The sequence below is a fragment of the Triturus cristatus genome, chromosome 7 (genome assembly GCF_964204655.1).
Source record: "Triturus cristatus chromosome 7, aTriCri1.1, whole genome shotgun sequence".
Classification (NCBI taxonomy): Eukaryota; Metazoa; Chordata; class Amphibia; order Caudata; family Salamandridae; genus Triturus; species Triturus cristatus.
The window spans coordinates 705,413,079-705,432,441 of NC_140590.1; the positions used below are offsets into that span (position 1 = coordinate 705,413,079).

At 45.7% G+C, this 19,363-nt stretch overlaps 1 protein-coding gene across 2 annotated transcripts in view; it reads left to right on the forward strand.

Moving 5' to 3' along the window:
* KIF19 (kinesin family member 19) overlaps window positions 1–19,363 on the forward strand; it is a 275,355-nt gene that overhangs the window by 185,982 nt on the left and 70,010 nt on the right. For both annotated transcript variants that reach the window (XM_085617363.1, XM_085617364.1), the window contains exons 6-7: window positions 6,307–6,432; window positions 9,608–9,802. In XM_085617363.1, coding sequence (XP_085473489.1) covers window positions 6,307–6,432; window positions 9,608–9,802 — 321 coding nt within the window. The remainder of the gene's footprint in view (window positions 1–6,306; window positions 6,433–9,607; window positions 9,803–19,363) is intronic.

The following is a 19,363-nucleotide window of genomic DNA, read 5'->3' on the forward strand; positions in this document are numbered from 1 at the left end:
GAACCAACAGCACTTTGCATGCTGATATTTTGAGCTTGCAATGTGCCTTTAAAACAAAACTACAAGACCCACAATGCTACATGTTGACTAAAAAAGCAATGGCTGATGGTATTGTGCCACTGGGCTACATGTTTGAAATGGTCGAAATGACTTTGTAATATTTTTAAATATAGCGCTCACCTCCCATTGCACATGCCTTCTGGCATGCGCAGCGTGCGGTTGGTCTCACAGGTCCTGACTGCACTCAGGCAGTCTTACTGACTTTCTCAAAGTGTCACAATACCAAAATATAAACAGTGGGCCTATTGGCTTTAGCCCTCACAGGGCAATATGGGGTGCTCCTTCAAGGAGCAGTGAATAATGGAGCTTTGCCAGTTACCTAGAAAGGCCTCTATCTCAGGTTCTCTCCGTGACCTCCGCTGGCTTAGGATGGAGAATCGCATTAAATTCAAGGCCCTATGCTAAATGCATAAGATTAAATCGGGTTAAGCGCCACAGTATCTAAGTGCCTTGGTACACCCTTACCTCCCTACGTGTCTTCTTCGATCCTCTACTCAGGCAAAGTTTCAAGTCCCCAGGATCAAACGATCGTGTATGGGTGGTCGGTCTTTCTCTTACTTAGCTACTTCACTGTGGAATTCACTTCCCCCACAACTCCGGCATGAAACCATCTATTACAACTTCCGCAAAGACCTAAAAACATGGTTATTCAACCAATAGTGTATCTTCTTGCGTGGGTGCGATGGCGCCGGTAAACCTCCGGGTAGCTGTGTGCCTTAGAAAATTAATAATAATAATAATAATAATAATAATAAATGAGGTTCTCCTGCTACTTATTTATTCACTTTTCTTTCTTTTTTTTTTTAAATAATAGTTTTGTGGGTGTCCGGGTGCCCACCTGGGACATACACGTCTGTTTTAGTTGGGAGCCAGAGTGGGAGCCACATCATCATGTGTGCCTGCGGGAACTTGCATGTTTTTTCCTTGGTGGGTGCCCTGGTGTCCACCAGGGGCACCCACAGATACCTTCCAGTTGGGGGCTGCGGGAGGAGCCCAGCCGGCGCACCCACAATGCAAGCTAGCTGGATGCTGAAGAGGGAGCCTCAGGGCCCCCAGGGGCCCGGCCATCTCCCCTTATCGGAGCCTGCAACTTTTTAAGTTATATGTGGGTGCCCCGGCACTCTCAATGTAGGGGTTGTTGAGGGATGTGGGGCGAACCCCAAGGCAGTGTGGCCCCAGCTGATTCTACAGCCAGGATCATACTGGGTGCTGGCAGGAGCCGTCACTTTCTCCTTGCTCCCGCTGGGCAGGAGTAGCCTCTTTTAACTACTCCCGCTGAGCGAGAGCAAAGTTGAGTTCCCTGTCTAGGAGAGTGCTGGGTATGCCACACTCTCCCAGGGAGGGAATCACGGTGTCCCAGGGGTGGGACACTATACAGTATTAGGTCCCAGGGGATGGAGTTCCCAAGTGCGCTGACCCTCCCCTTTTCAAATATATTTGGCCCCGGGGATGGGGTCACTGGGGGCCAAGAGTGGCTCGAGGAGGGGGGGGTGGCCCCCTCCCCTTTTTAATTACATTTGGCACCAGGGGATGGGTCCTGTTGGCCTGAGCAGGTTAGGAGACGGGCCGAGCACCCCTCCCTATTCATTTTATTGTGGGCTCTAGAGGATTGGGTCCCCGGAGCCATAGCTGGCTCGAGGAGGGGGGCTGTGTGCCCCCCTCCCCTTTTGAAATGTTTGCGGGCCCGGGGGATGAGGTTCCTGGGGCCCGAATCTGATTGGGGTGGTGTGGCCCACGGATGCCCCACTTCTCAAAAAGTACATTTGTATTTTACGCTAACCACTTTTAAGGTTTACCAGCCGCCACTGCCATGATGAGACTCGAATCTGGTTCCCCAGCTCCAATCCCGGCTCTGGCAGTTTGGGCACACCCTCTCCCAACTTAAATGAAAGTGGACGTGTATGGGGGAGAGGGGGCCAGATACAGTTTCTTACATTTATTGCGACAATTTGCTGTAGTGTCTCTTTAAAAAATGGGTTGGCTGAAGTCGGGGAATATCGACCTTCCTGTCCGTCAGCACTCCTCTCGGACCCATACGTCTATATATAGAAGTGCATTCAGCACTTGATCGGTTGACCTCTGACCTCCTTATCACTTGTTGCACTCAGGCTGTCTTTGCTGCGCCCCGAGTAGGCCGCGCCGTCCTGTGTACACTGAGCTGATTGTCGCCTTGGCTACAGGCAGAGGAACATATGCGCAGCAGCTGTAGAAGCGAGCGGCGCGCGCCGCCTGGCCAGGCCGGCACAATATTTGTATGCGCAGGAGGATACATAGCAAGAAACGAACAGTGTGGAACAAACATAAACCGACCTGAGGAGTAAGGAGGGCCCGACCCAGAGGCAGTCCTGAGCATGAGGTCAACTGCCACCAAAGCACTGTAAACCATCAATCCGTGGCGTGACTGTGCGGGAGCTTCGGTTCCCGGGACCTGAAGGAGAAGCCGTTGCACTGTGGTGGGGTGGGTGGTAAGAGGGTATCACTTCATGGAAGGCTTGTGCTTCTATCATCCAAGCGATCTATTGCCAGCCCATTCGATGTTCCGAAGGTCACACATAGCGCCAAGCATGAGAGCCAGTACTCGAATTCCCAATTCGTAACTGCTTGATGCTAGACGGAACACACCTTTTCACCGTGAGTGTGTGTACATGAGTGAGGAGCGATGCGATGGGAAATGTGGGTTATTCCCGTGATGGTTGGGTGTGCGTTTAGGAGTGATACCTACCCGGGGCTGGTAGGCTGCCTGCGGCTGCTGAAGTGTCAGTGTCAGGTTGAGGGGCTTAAAGGAGACAGCACTAACTTCTCTCTCCATGTGTAGCGCATGGTGAAGTGCACATCAGTCAGAAGACATACTGGTTGCTTCCTAACAGCATCTGAGATCGCTCTCCGGACCAAAATCTATGACTTTCCCATCCGCAACAGCAAGGCCCCAGTGCATGAAAAACCTCAGTGGCCCAGTAACATCTGAGGGAACCACACTCAACAAAGCCATGTCTGACCTCCTCAGCTATCCGAACCACCTCCCAAAATCACGCAATCGACGCTACGGCAAAGTGGTATTGCTGGTACAGCAGAAGAAATACACGCAGTGAAAAACACACATGATAATAGTGAAGCAGAGATATTTCCCCCACTGGGTGAGCTCTCGGACTAGTACCCCCGAGACGTCCACACTGGCAGCTTTAGAAGTAGACAGAGCTCTGAAATGCCTCATCACAGACAGAGAGATTTCGAAGGAACTGCATCTTGTACATAAATATATTTATTATTGAAAACCCAAATGTTTAAGTTATAAAAACTAAAAACTTCAGTTGGCCACTTCGGATGAGTAGCGATAGGGAGCATAACATGTTCCCCTACGAAAGCAGGGCAAATTAAAAGTAGTCACCCTACCTAATAATTCACAGGCTCATAGAAGAGACTTCTGTTAAAGTCCGGTATTCTGTCAGCATGCCGGATGTTAACATATAGGTAAAACACCGAGACCAAGCATTAGCAAAGCCAATAGGTCTCACTTATGAGAGCTATTGTCTTTGGCAATGTTTTGTAGCCATGCTGTACAGCAGCGCAGATGATTTGCAGTGTGGCTAAAAGTAATAAAAAAAAATCTTTATGACGCAGCCAGGGCTTATGCGCTTTTAAACAAAAAAATAAGTCCATTAGCGCTGGATGCATCGTAATCTTTATTCTTAATTATTATTTTTAGCCATGCTGCACAGCTGCCACGCTACTTACGCTGCTATACAGCATGGCTGCAAATCGGTGCCAAAGTCGGAAATGTCAATGCTGTACAGAATGAACAAAAGGCCATGGCAACGCCAATAGCCTCAAAGGCGAGACCTATTGGCTATGCTGATGATTTGTAGATCTTTTTCCAACACCCCTGTGTTTTTGAGCAATTCAGTTAATCTCCCCATTAATGAAAAAATATGACATTTGGCAAACAACCCTCACCCATGTACTTGTCTCAGTGAAAATACGTTTGGAAGCAGATAACATCTGTTGTCACAACAAACACCTATTTCAAAAGAGCAAAGGGCTTAATTGAAGTGCTTTTAGCATAGCAAAGCATAGCTTCAAATGGCAAGAGGTTCAACAAGGAAGAGAGGGAAAAATAAACAATAAAAGGATTGCCTCATTCATACCGTGATCAGCAGACGGACAACAATCAAGTTGAAGCAATCATTACATGGGCCATGCTTCAGCCGAAAGAAGAGGAAGGGAAGTCAGCCCACGCTGGCCAATTAGAAGGCAGCAAATATGAGCGGTAATAAAGCCAAAGAATGTTAAGCAAAGGGCATGCCGCAAGAACAATAACTCTCGCAAGTGAAAGCGCATGCAGTGCATTTGCATGCAGTGCATTTGCAGGTGTGCGGGACACTATGATTGCACAGTAGACTGGGGTGCAAGGAATAGTCGGAGGCCACTCCCTGCATCCAGTTCCAGTGGACAGTTTGAACAGCAGAAAAAGTATATCACAATAAAACAAACAAAAAAAGTAACACAAATAATCTATGCCAAGGGAAGGTTAGGATTCTTTACTGATATAAAAAAGTAAAGTGTGTCATACAAAATGTAGTTCCCATTAAATCTGCAGTATAAGCAATGTTATGGTTATGAGCCAAAACCTTGAAATTCACTGAATTTACTATGGAACCATATCGCACCACAACTCATTGTCCATGACCTCACATATTATGTCAAAAATGATATCAAAATCAGCACAACTATTCCCACTAGTGGTGACATTTGTTTTAGAGACTGTCAGCTTTTGGCAGGAGCGAGTTGAGAGCCGTTACATAACATTAGACTATTGGTTCAACCTTCCCTTCCCATGTCCTCGAACACCATCATTAAAATATAAATATAGTCCAACATGCCGACACTGATTCCCCTCTTTAATTTCCAAATTTCACCATATGCGCCAACAATAACAAAATTATGTCTTCAAATCTACTGTCCTTAAGACAACTGATAAAACACCATCTTACCTAAGAGTAAACATGCATTTAAGACTCACGTGTTCCCTACTAGCCTACCTGCCTACAGAAACTATATTAAGACAAACCAGTTTCACAAAAAACCTAATCTAATCCACTTCAGAAAATAACTCCTAACTCATCAGTTCTCGGAACATTCTCAATTTCAACAGAGACAATGCATCCTTATTCTTGACTGTCCTGGAGATGTGTTATATTTTTATTGTGTTTTTGTTCTTGCATCAAGATGCTCTCTAGTGATACCCAGCACCTTACATATCTAAAAAAAAGTTTAAAAAATGCATTTCTATTAGGGGTGTGCAACATTTTCTAAATTGTCTTTTGCCAAATTCTTCAAGTTTTCTATTTAAAGTTATTCAGCTTTACCTGGTTTAAATAAAGCAATTTGTACAAAACCCAATTCTTTCATGAAATTTGCTTGCATGTGAAATTTTGTGGCGGTGACACAGAAATGCATGTAACATAGCACACAACAATGAGAAACAGATCTTCCTAAGAAAATTGTCCTATTTTTGGTATTCCAGCACTTCAGACAATTTGATTGGTCAATGTTTGAGTCAATTGAGTTAAATGAAATTTCTCAGCAATGTTAGATAACCGCATATTACGTAAATGGGTATGCTGAGTGGCCTCCAGTGTATTTTGCCCATTTTGCCTTTTACTGGAACGATATGTCCACTCCTTAGCACAGCACACCTTTACTCAGGAATGAGGTATATTTCCAACATCACATGCCCATATGTGCTCATACCAATGTGGCAACATTAATGAAAACATTATAAAAAAACATGTTCATGCTTTTCTCAGGTGAAATTAAAGTCAAGTTCAGGATCTGTTTCTGAGATCGGTCCTGGACCAGGGTTCAATTCCCCGCCTCGGCGGGTCTTGGGCTAAAAATTCCATGGACTCGATAATTCTCGCCCCGGTGCCTCCTCGACTCACGGGTTCACACTCTGCGACTCTGGGCAATAGCTTGCTTAATCTCCACAACGGCCCCTCGCGGCGGGATGCCTGACTTTCACCTTGTGGATACCCTGCTATCTCACAGGGGAATACCAGGACGGGTTCCCTAAGCAAGCGCCGGGAAACCCACAGCGGGTAGCTGTGCGCTATATAAGCTCAACTACATTTACATACATTTACATGAGTCGAGAGTCTAGGGACCTATAACATCCATGCTGTGTGTAAGAACCTTGATAACCTCTGATGTGATGATAGTGTATAATTTATTTTTCCTCAACTCCTACAGATCTACAATGAGATGATCCGAGACCTGTTGACTCCTTCCCTGGGATACTTGGACCTGCGAGAGGATTCCAAAGGTGTGATCCAGGTGGCCGGGATCACAGAAGTCTCTACCATTAATGCCAAGGAGGTAATGTTGGCCTTGAGACTGCTGCGCGCTCTGACCTCATAGCATAGAATGGAGGGTTGAAAAACGAAGGGTAATAGTAATCCTCAACAGGGATAAACCACACTTAAAGTAGATGATAAAGATAAGTAATGACAATAGTAGTTAGCGCTTTGACAATTTGTTAAAAAATGGGGTGCTGTGTAAACTGATGGCACTGATTACCCAACAGTGCTAATAGCAGGTCCAAAAACCTGCATGTACAAATAGAAATTGTTCAGTAATAGCACTCCCTAATGCAGTTACATTTGGCGCTTTACAACCAAAATACACATAATGAATGATTGCATTTTCAATAAAATGTCCACTATCGATGTAAATTAGTCTTCTTTATTCTTTGTAGTGAATTTCTCAGCAAATAATAGAAATCAGGCCAACACGTGTTTCGTCTGTACCACAATACGTATTTCAGACTTTTTCAAGGCTGGAAAAGATGGAGATGTACACAATGTATAAGACTCTGCAAATCGGTTAACATGATTCAGTATTCATATAGCTGAGTACTCAGATCTAACCATAATTTTCTATGCAAGAAAAATAAGGAGGAAAAAAGAGGCGAGAGAGGGAAAATAGATTAAATTACCCAAAACACCATATATCACCATAAAAGTAAGAGAACAGAAAAACTGACCCAAAGGACCGTGTATCACCATGAAAGTGAGTCAAATGCAAACATTGACCTAAAAGAGAAACCGAAAAGTAGTAAGACTACACTATATAGAGATAGATAAGAGAATAAAGGACAGCCATTAGACACTATATATTACTCAAAGCTGCGCCAAAACTGAAAATCAGGACGTGAATAGATAATGCAAAATTGAAAGAAATAGTGAGATGTCTAATTTTTATTCGAAAAGCAATAAGACACACTAAAACACACCCACCAATTGCGCAGATCCAGAGCAAGTCACAATGATCAAATAGTGGTTCAATCCCGGATATCACGAGAGTCTTGAATAGAAAAATTACCAAGAAAAAAGAACAAATAAACAATCACACAAGCTAATCAAGTTTTAGCCAAACATATGTAGCACACCCTAAAAGTACTTTTAAAGCACCAAATGTAACTGCATTAGGGAGTGCTATTACTGAACAATTTCTATAGAATGGAGGGTACTCAAGGATGGACTGTTCTTCAGTACCTGCCCTAAAGACCATGAGTTATTTTCTTTCTTAGCTGTGCAAACTCTCCATCATGCATGCAGAACACGTACTACTGTGGCAAGTCTGTTGACTTTCAGATACATTTTATCATGTGAGAGGAAGTGGAGGCTTAAAAGGACAGGGTCTTAAGCCCAATACTTTTACGAGGCATGAGAAGGCTGGTCATGGAGTGATGGCGGGGCTTCATGCCGAGAACTGAGCTCCGATTAATCCCCACCCCAAAACAAAAGTTTCTGAGGCTGCTGCTGATGTCATGGAAAGTTTGCAACCCCGCCCTCCCCCAAACAACACCTACCCCATGGGCATCAGCAGTCCCCTTGCCTACAATAATGAGATGGAAACCACACTGCAGAGGGTTTTGCAGCTCATGTTAGTTCCTACCATGTGATATCAGCTCCTCACCAGGAGGCTGTGTGAGCAGAGCCAATATCACGCGACCATGGTGGGATCCTGTGTGTTTGCGGGTCTGCTAACGATATGTATGGTGATTGTTTGTCTTTCAGGGTCTGACCCAGGCTCTACAAATATCATCAATATAATAAATAAAAAATAAAATGAAAATGATAGATTTCTCAACGAGTTGTTGCAGCTCCTTGACACTGGTGGTGAGGTAGAGTCTTACATGCCTATGTTTCTGACTCGTCCCCATCCACCACTGGATTAATTGGGAAATCATGTAGAAATCCAGTTATATACCTGGTACTGTCTGAAGACTTGGTGCCACGCTGGCATCCCATGAAGTGGATCCCAGGGGTAGGTAGGCATTATCTTGGCACATGACTGCAGTGGGACAGCTACTTAAAAGCAAAAGAAAAGAAAAAAACTTCTCTTAATGCTGCTTTTTTCTTAGCAATTCCAGTTTTGGCAGATAAGGGAATTGTGGGAGGTAATTGATAGCACAGGATCACAGAATGTGGACAAGCAGTAAAGCCAGGATTACAACTTTGATTTACACGTTGACCAACCAAAAGCATAATCCTTAGAGTACATCTCCACTTAGCAACCTGACCCTACTGCGTCCTACCTAGCAGAGTAGAAGTGGGCTACAAACACCACTGTGGAAACGAGGATTTGTTTTATATGTAAAGGAGACATTATCTCTAGAGCAAAGGAAAAATGATGTTAAAGCAGTCTTCAGTAATTAAACAAAATGATTTATTAATTGTTACTTTATCTTGATTAAAACGTGAGGGATGACACAAAAATGTTGGATAGATAAGCGTTGGATAAGGGCTATTGGTACCCTACCATCTGAAAGAGACCCTATACCTCTGGCATCGGGAGACAGCCCAATGATGATGCATGCCACACTATGAGGGTGAGGGTCTTGCAATTCACAGTGGCACATCTGTCCCAAATAGGCGTTTTCAGAGTAGTACTATGCGTCTTTTTGTGAGTACATACTTTTGTTAGGGATGACGGAAGAATAGGTCTCTCCTCTTTTATGAGCGAGCAGCTCCGGGATCCTACTTCCATGGTCTTCTCTACCGGAGAATGCTGAAACGTTCCTCTGAGTGCATTACATGCTTGGAGTTAGAGCACATCTTTGACCAAAGGCTTGTGAAGCCATCTACCTCAAGCACTTTCTAAGTTCCCAAGGCGAGAAATCACATGTTAGGAAATAAAAGGTAGTTCCAGGTTTCCTCACCCTAAGCCCTTACTTTAAATCACCCCAGGCTGCCTCTCACAAGCAGAAAGTAGTGGGGATTACAAAGCTCCTGCATGAATGTCACACAGACTTACACATTTAAATTCACCACCCACACATAGTTCGGTTCCTTGTTTCAGTGTTATAGCAGAACCATCGCCACCTCAACACTGAATGTTGCCGCAATCACTGTAGCACCTCGTGGCAAGTTTAACATTTTCTTTACGCTACAGTATAAACGCAGATGGGCAGTTTCACGAGGTCTAACAGGGCTGCACTCCCAGAACCCAGGGATACAGACTAACTTCCTTTTTCCTTCCTGCTCAGATAATGCAGCTTCTGATGAAAGGGAACAAGCAGAGGACCCAGGAGCCCACGGCTGCTAACAAGACCTCGTCCCGGTCGCACGCGGTGCTGCAGGTTACAGTGCGGCAGAAGAGCCGGGTGAGGAACATCATGCAGGAGGTTCGCGTTGGCCGGCTCTTCATGATAGACCTGGCTGGATCTGAGCGGGCCTCACAGGTACTGGAGCAAACGTTGACCAATTGGGGAACCTAGTGAGCACCCATATAGTGAGCACCCGAATAAGGTGTGTCAGAATTTGACGCTGAAGCCAGTACTGTCCTAGTGCACTGAGGGCAGAAGCAGCTTCACAAAACATCTCGATGCACAGAGCTTCCTTCCCATCTAATGAATTGCATTGATCCATTTACTACCTTGTTCTATGGAGTTGTATGATAGAAGCACTCATGGTTAAGCCATGAGTGCCTCTACCACGCAGGCCAAACCATGAAAGCGTATTCACTACGCATTCCTTTACCACACATGCCTTTACCACGAAGATTTTGTGGTACAGCCATGAATGATGAAGGGGTATGTGTGGCTAAGGTCGCCACTACCCCACCCCGTGCTGTCCCTTAAACTACCCCAACCACTTCCACTGCCCTAAAACTTACTCCAACCCCCCAGTCCTAAAAACGACCCCATCTACCCATTCTCCTCTCACTGCCCTAAGGCCAAAAACCCTTCCCCGTTTACTTACACTATGCCGCCCCCATGCTGTCCCTTAAACTAACCCAACCTATTCCACTGCCCTAAACCCTACCCCGACCCCCAGCTCTAAAAACGACCCCACCTACACATTCCACTCCCACTACTCTAAGGCCCAAAACTATGCCCCTTTTTTTACACTACCCCGCCCCCACCCGCGCTGTCCCTTAAACTACCCCAACCCCTTCCACTGCCCTAAAACCTACCCTGACCTCCCACCCACCCTAAAAACTAACCCAACTACCCATTCCTCTCCCACTGACCTAAGGCTTAAAACCCTGCCTCTTACGTTACTCTACCCCGCCCCCCTGCGCTGTCCCTTAAACTACCACAAACCCCTTCCACTGCCCTAAAACCTACCCTGAACCCCTCCCAGCCCTAAAAACAACCCTGACTCCCTCCCAGCCCTAAAAACGACCCCCGCAGCTTCACTTACCTCATCGCGGCATCTTCCTCCTTCCTTCTTCCAACGGCTAGACCCGCGCACTGCCTTAACCACTCAAATGTTTGGTTACGGCATATGCATGATTAAGGCAAGCATGGTCGAGTTGCGTAGTCGTAATACGCGTGGTTTAGACCGCGGTGTTCTGACTGTTTCCTGTTATATGGTTCATGTTAAGCAGTGAAGCACATGGGTAGCAACTTTCTATGTTCCCCTGCAGCATCGCTGGTAATTAAGGTCAATGCCACCCTACCTCTACATTCAGCTTAAACTAAAAGGGAAAATAGCAGTAGTGCCAGGCTTACAGCTTCCCACAAGGATAAAGGGTACATGTATTCACCTGTTGAGTGTATCTCCCATCAACTGATCCCTACATCATTGTAATGGGTCTGTGTAGTGATGTCAGCACCTTTTCCACCTGTGGTATCCGAATCTACGGTTTAGTCCAAGCAGTTTTTTGTTGTTGAGAAGCAGGAAGGCCTGCAGCAGAGTTCGTCACATGCTCGGCTGTGTCTGTCATGCAGTAAGTCTGCCGATCAGCCTTTTTAGAGATGCTGATCTCTTTGAAATCTCGGGATTTCCCACCAAACCAAGCCAGTATCTTAGCGCTGTACACGAGGAGCGCGCCTGATGGACAACGGGGAACCTCGCGGTGAAAGACGTCCTGGTGTTTTCATGGCTCTCTTTAGTTGCAGTTTTCTTCCAATTAGTTTCAGTCTGTCCTTATGTGGACTTTCTAAGTGACTGAGAATTTAGCTCTCTTGATACTTTTCCATGTGCAAATGTTCTCTGTTGCTCGTGAGTGGAACATTTACCATCGGAGAAGGAAGAAAATGACCACAATGCTCTGGGGTACTGGCTGTTGTGTATCCAGCAGGCTGTTTTGTGCCACATGTAGGCTCATGATGTCACTAGAGAAAGGATGTGCTGACCATCTGTAACCGAGTCAAACCCAGGACAGTGGTAAACGAATTCTGGACAAATGATCAATTATACGAACACGAGCATTGGACAAAGTTCGAATTTTATGAAACATCCAAAATTACAGCTTGCAGTATACAACTATGAAATGAACGATTGGCACAATAATTTGAGTTGTATCCCATATCTATCGACATATTTTCCCAATATGAGAGATAGGAAGATCTCTTTTTTGAAAATGAGAATCTTTTTTCTTCTTCAATCTGCTAGCACTGTCTGTTTCCTCCAGACAGAGGTGACTGGTAAACTTTGAAACAGGTGTGGAATGAATACCAGGCCTACATTGCAAACACCAACCAGGCGAGCTTGCCCAACCAACCACAGTGAAGTGATGGTTGCGGTAGCGGGGCACATTCTTCACCCACTAATTCCATTTTACTAGAGGGAACAAATGTCGGAAATCACAACACAGTTTTTTAGCACATGAATAAAAATCCATAGGTTTGCTTGCAGCTCTGACGAGAATTTAAGAAGTGTTCAATATTTCAGTGTCTACCACACTAAACAAGACGATGATATGCCTACAGCACTAAGACATTCATGCAACTATCAACCCTCAATGACATTTATGAACCCTTATAAACATGGGAGCAGACATGTTCAGCATCACAGAAGCGTCACCCGCATGCTAATGCCACTATCCCACCAAACAAAAAGGTAATTCCTAATTCATATGCCGGTAGAAGTTACTCCCATTTTTAATATGGCACTGGAGATGTAATTCATATTGTTGTTCTGTGGCAGCTAGTAGTTCAATAAAATATTAACAGGATTGTTATTTTATGCCTCGATGCTTGGATTTTGGAAATGATGGTGGTATGGTACTTAAGTATCCCTGCGACCTGCTAATAGTATGTACCGGTTGCTAATAGAATAGTACCAAGTGGCTACTTAATGTGCAAGCTTGTCGGGTTCAACTTCCCGATAGTAGACGGTAGTACCACTTTGACACAGGTATTTGCATATTTCACTGCCAGATTCACAATGACACATAAAGTACACATTGTTGTACTACATTTTTTTAAGGTCTTATGGTTCACTCTACCCCAGTAACCAATTTCCGTGGCAATTTTGCAAGGTCAATGCTTGTGCATTACAACAGGTATAAAGGGCATAGGGCCTGATTACGATGGAAGTGAACCCCCCCCACCGGCAGGCTGCCGTGGCGGGTTCACCGCCATCGTAAGGCCATTCTCGGCCCTCCAGATAAGGATGGCGGGTGGTGTGCTGGCGGGCAGAAAGCCCATCCGCCACGGGTCCGAAAGAAGCAATCGTTATGATTGCCTGTCAGACCCGCCCCGCATCCCTAGAATCATAGTGGTGCCTAGCAGACACCGTCCGCCACATTAGAATGCTGCATCCCCACCAGCCTTTCCATGGTGGTTGCCCCGCCATGGAAAGGGGCCTATTGCGGGCCCCCCTGTGCAGGGGCACTTTTGTGTTGCACTTGGGTGGCACCAATGGTGCTCCCCTACATTTCCCTGCACCATGTGGCAGGGAAAGGCAAAACCTGCATTATCAACATTGTGGCGGGTGCTGCAGCCAGCAGCACCCGCTGCAATGTTAAAACTGCCTTTTACCGCCGCCGTGGTGGCGGCCACATTGTAATTTGAGGTGTGGGACCTTAAATCCGTTCGCCATCGTAATCAGCCCCATAGTTCTGTTACGTTTGGGGCACACAGGTCTTCCCATCAGTCTACACAGTGCAACCATTAGCCCCACTTAGGGGTACACATTTCCATGCCAATATTGTCCTTTGAAAGAGTGGTGAGAGCGGCTGAACACATCTTACTTTGAGGCTGCTTTCAAAGATGCTTTATGCAGGCAACCTTTGTATAACAGAATGGACAGCAGGTTTGTTTTACCTTCCCCAAGTCTTTGGCTCTTGTTTCTTTTGGACATTTGTCAGTCATCCCTCTTTCTGTGCTTTAGTAAAGCCTGTGGATTGTTGTTTACAGTTGTCTTTGAAGAAAGACCGGTGCCTCCAGGGTGGTTTGTGCAGGGTGCCCGCCCTTGTGCGACTGCGTGAGGAGAGCGTTCTTTACTACCGGAGATGATGTTCTTGCAGAGAGATGGACTTGCTGGGGCCAAATGAATTAGCAGACATGTGGAAAGAAATTAAAAAGAACTGGTATGATACAAACCTGTGGAGCAAAGCAACAGGACACGGTAAAGAGATGAAACTAGAGACAGTGTATATGCAACAAGCAAACACGATTCATTGTTTCCGAGTGTGGAGCTTGACTGGATTGGATATGAAGTTTCATGGATCCTTCCCCAGTACACTGTGAAGACTCCCCAGAGTATCCGAGCATTGTTTTAGATGGAAAGAAAATAATACAGTCGTGGCCAGGGGCAGCAACCCAAGTGCCGTATGAAGACAGTCCAGTCCTTGGGGAGGGTTTCAGTCCATTGATGGCACAGGACGGGAATCCCTAATTGGGCTCTTCAAATGCCCTTGCAAGGAGCCGCCCTTACATAATCTTTACTTGGGTTTAGTGGACATAGTGATTGGTTGCAACAAGGTATCAATTATTTTGTGTTTTTTCTATTTTACATCAAGAATAGATGCATTGAAATGTGTATGCGAAATATCGGAGATCAGTCTGCTTGTAGCTGATCCGTATTTGCTAAAATAAGTAAAATAGGATGTCGGTCTCTTCCTGTAAGGATTTCCCTACTTGAACAAATTAGGGGGCATATCATCAAGCCCCGGAGATAAAATTATCGCCGCTTTAGCGTCCGTTTTCAGACGGAAAGAGGCGATAATTGTATCGCCTAATCAGCAAGGTCACACTATCGTGTGAATCCTTGCATTATCGCCCTTTCCCCCCACGCCCATCTTTGCATCTCTAATGATGATGCAAAGTGGGCGTTCCTGCCCTGACATAACTGGAGAAATGTTGCTAAGCGACATTTCTCCAACTATCAATGGGCACGCTAACCTGCAGAGCAACAAGCAAAGTAGCGATAACCTCTGTTATCGCTACTTTCCTTACGCTTGCTTCAAAACTGACTTAGCCGCTGGAGAAACTGGTTTGTGCTGCTCGTTACTGCCAGGACTGCCTGGATTCTTACCCCAGCCTTTTGATCTTCCATCGCGCCTCGCGCCCCCCGCTGCACGGGCGCCGCTCGAGGGACCGGGACTTCGCTGTTCACTGCCTGGGTCATTGTGGATGCCCTGTTGATGCCCTGACTCTACGCTCCACGCTGTTGGCCCCCCTGTGCTGTGCTGTGCTCTGCTGTGGTGAGGGGACGTTGCTGGATGCTTGTTTTACGGTGAGCGACCGGCGTAACCGGGACTGCGAGGACCAGGGTGCTGTGCGGGAAGCTGATCATCCGCACCTGGTCCTCTTCCCGACTCCTCCCCCAACACCTTCATCAGGCGGTGCACCCCTTGCATTACGGGCTCCGCTGGAGAAACTGGTTTGTGCTGCTCGTTACTGCCAGGACTGCCTGGATTCTTACCCCAGCCTTTTGATCTTCCATCGCGCCTCGCGGCCCCCGCTGCGCGGGCGCCGCTCGAGGGACCAGGACTTCGCTGTTCACTGCCTGGGTCATTGTGGATGCCCTGTTGATGCCCTGACTCTACGCTCCACGCTGTTGGCCCCCCTGTGCTGTGCTGTGCTCTGCTGTGGTGAGGGGACGTTGCTGGATGCTTGTTTTACGGTGAGCGACCGGCGTAACCGGGACTGCGAGGACCAGGGTGCTGTGCGGGAAGCTGATCATCCGCACCTGGTCCTCTTCCCGACTCCTCCCCCAACACCGTTTCCTTTCCCTTTATAAACATAATTTTGCCCTCACGCGCTAGCGGGACGCGCGCGGGTCTTAGCACGGGGCTAAGACCGGGCAAAGAGCGGGCCGTTTGAGGCCGTTCGAGACTGGAGACACTGGGCTGGGCCACCCCCCCTGCAACTCGGCCATCTTAGTGAGAGAGATATATATATCAGAACTTGCAGAAAGAATGCCTAGGGCTAAGGGTACCGCTACCAATACTACTCTGGCTGGAACTCTGGACAATTTCATTGTTAGGGCAGCCAACATTTTAGAACGTGAAATTGACTTAACAGAGCGTCGTCTCTCGTTGGACTCGCTTACTGCCAAACGTTCTTCTCTAGGGACTATTGCCACAGTTGTTTCACCTGCGCCTTATAATACTATTTCTGGCACAAATAATGGTACGATTAGCGAGGGGGGTAGTATTGATCTAACTATGGACTCTAGCTTGGAAAGGATAAGGGCTAATACTGCTAGAAATACCAACAGATCTGACATCTTGTCTGATGCTGTGAATGTTCAATCTGACGGTGTTTCGACTCGAGCTCAATCACATGCCATCTCTGATGTCACCTCCCCCCTTCCTGCTTCAACCCTAGGGGCCAAACCAAAACAAAAGGCTGCCCCGCGTGGTAAAAAGGGGAATAAATCTATACCGAACAAATCCAAAAACGATAAACTCCCGTCTAATCTTTCTCTGGGGACTAACGAACAAACTCTGTCTGAAGTAACCCCAAACAAATCCACGCAAATAGATGAGGGTTTCCTCTCAAAAATAAGGGAAATTTTTGATAACTCTACCCGACCGTTTTTAGATAGGCTCATCAAGATAGAAGAGCGCCTTAAAAAAATAGAACAAACTGCTCTAATAAATCTTGAAATTAATCAACTAATGAAGATAGATTTACATAGAGAGCATAATAAATCCCCCGCACCAGCTAATATTGCAAGTAACTCTATAGAGAAAACCTCTCCTCTCCTGACTATTCCTCACTTGGCTCTGCCATTAGACACATCCCGGAGAACCGGTTAGGTTATTGCTTGCACTGAAAAATCTACCAGCATTAGTGCCACTAAAGATCAACTTATAGCAGAAATACCTCAGCAGAAATCCCCAGATGCTAATATAATAGTTACTAACGACACGGTACAGAATAATAATGCGAAAGTTAGTAGTAGGGTTTTGCCCAATGGAAACGTACATAACCTACCCATTCTAGATCTTCCACCAGAATCCGACCCATATGTTATCGTTTTGACGGGTGTACCTTGTATTGGAGCTAATGTTACTGAGTCATATCACGAGCTAAAGAACAAAACAATGCATTGGCTCAATAACAACCGACCACTCCCTCCTGGCACCCACGCAAAGATTCTGTTTGTGCGGAGAGTTAGTTGGGTGGGCAGAAGAAATAAAGATACAACAGGGGACTGTATTGTGATCAATTTTAGCAACCCTCATGTGGTTAAACACATCCAACAGACACGATCCTCCTTACATTTTACCAGCATTACCCCTTTCCCACTTGCTTATTTCTATCCTCCCCAAGCTAATAACAACTGGTGGGTTCAGGTTGGGCGAGGTAAAGCTAACGGCAACTTTGAAAGAGGCGGGATGGCTATAACCGACCAGGACTGGTTGGAGTCTTTTTCATGCGCAAATAGGTACAGTTGCCTAGATGCGGTTGATTGACTGCCCCCTAATGACCCCCCAGCCTCAGAACTTGTAGGGAAGGCTGTAAATAAGGATGAGTTAAAATCATTTGATCCACAGACAGCTCAATTGATAGTCCCCCCTCGGGTTAATCCTGATACTACTTTTAGCAACTTTATGACGGTAGAGACTCCGAATTATCCCTTAAGTCCAAACAGTGGTCCGGTTGTCAATGTTGTTTCTTGTGAAATTTCTATTCCTCCTTCCTTGCAAGAGGCTGACACATGCTCTGACCTCACCCTTTTGTCTTGGAATATTGCAGGTCTGTCCTCCAGACTAGGAGACACAAATTGTATCACTTTTTTGAAAACGTTTTCGTTCATTTGCCTCCAGGAATGTTGGACGGTTGATCCCATTCATATGATGGGCTATCGAACTTATCACACTCCTGCAATACCCACCACTAGAGGGAGAAACAAAGGGGGTCTATGCACTTATGTTTCCAACTGTGTAAAAGACATAAAAATCTCCTTTGCACCAGCCTCTGCTTTTTACCAAATTCTGCACATCACGCTTGGGGGAAAGTTACATATAGATCTGATAAATTCTTATAACAACATACCGAAAGATCTGTGGGCCTCAACACTTAAGGAACTAATTGAATCCTTAAAAAACTTGGACGACAAGGATTCCTCTGATACCTGTGTTATTTGGACTGGCGATTTTAATCACACGTTATGTCCACTCAGTGATCAAAACATATGTGACCTGGGGGAAAGGGAGGGCGTTCCTTCTGCACATTTTTCCCACACCCCTTTAGGAAAAAATCTAAACGACATACTCTTCTCCTTGGATTTGGGTTTTGCTAACGAACTTTGTTCTCCATCAGTCCCATTCAGCCCCACTTTTATAGGCAGAGGATGTAACTCCATCATTGACTTCCTGCTTATATCTAAACGCTATTCTGACTATATTTGCTCGTTTGAATTACGCGAGGTAGCAATGAGTGATCATCTACCCCTCAGTTTGTCCCTGGCCATTCCGAAGGCTAAAAGCAACACCGATTCTACGGTTCAGAATCTATACAACCACAGATTGCGGCTTGCCAGGAGGAATGGTTATACCTTAAAATGGGACAAAGTAGAACCAGCGGCCTTTCTTGGTACTTTAATCCGCTCTAGGGTAGATGAATTCAATACTTGTCTAATTGAGAGCGCCGATCCTTTAAAAGTGACCGATGCTTTCCTTAGTATCTCTGCGGAAATTGGGAATCTACTTACAAAACCTCTTCATCATGGGGCTAACAAAACCAAGAGGTGGTTTGACAGAGAGTGTAGAAGGACTCACGCCTACTTATTGACCCAACTAAAGAGAGACCCCAGAGTAATGGTGGATGTCAGATCGGCCAGATCCGCTTATCAAAAGGCAGTTAAAAAAAGGAAGAAACAAATTAAACAGGATGCGTGGTTTACCCTCCGAGAAGCCTGTCAATCTAAAAACAATACTGCCTTTTGGAAAGCAGTGAACGCTCCTTTTTTTACTAATAATGAAACAGACTCTATTGAAATAGCAATCACTGAAGAGACTTGGGTGACTTACTTTCGGGAACTCTATCAAGAAGACCCCACGGTAGTTACAGAAGGGGGGAAAAATTTAAGATTACAGGATAGATTGCACTTTCCAATTAACGTTGCCTTCTCTATTGACGAAGTTTTGATAGCCATTGATAAGAGCCCAGCGGGAAAGGCTCCGGGCCCGGACGGAATACCCGTGGATATATATAAGGCAAACAATAAGTTATGGGCTCCTCTTTTAACCAATGTTCTTAACAGCTTTACTAAAGTGGGTTTCCCACGGACTTGGCAGGAAGCCATTGTGGTCCCCATTTTTAAGAAAGGAGATCGTAACACACCGAAGTGTTATAGACCGATCTCCTTACTTGATTCTCTCATGAAGATCGCGGGGAGAGTTATACTTAATAAACTGCAAACATGGGCCGACGAAAAAGGTATTCTCTCCCAGTTCCAATATGGTTTTAGGGAAGGTTTGGGAACTATTGAGCAAGGATTGAATCTAGCTCTGCTAGTAGCCAAATATGTTGAGGCAAAAAACGAAAATATATTCCTCACATTTGTGGACTTAAGCTCGGCTTTTGACTGCATCAACCACAACAAACTCT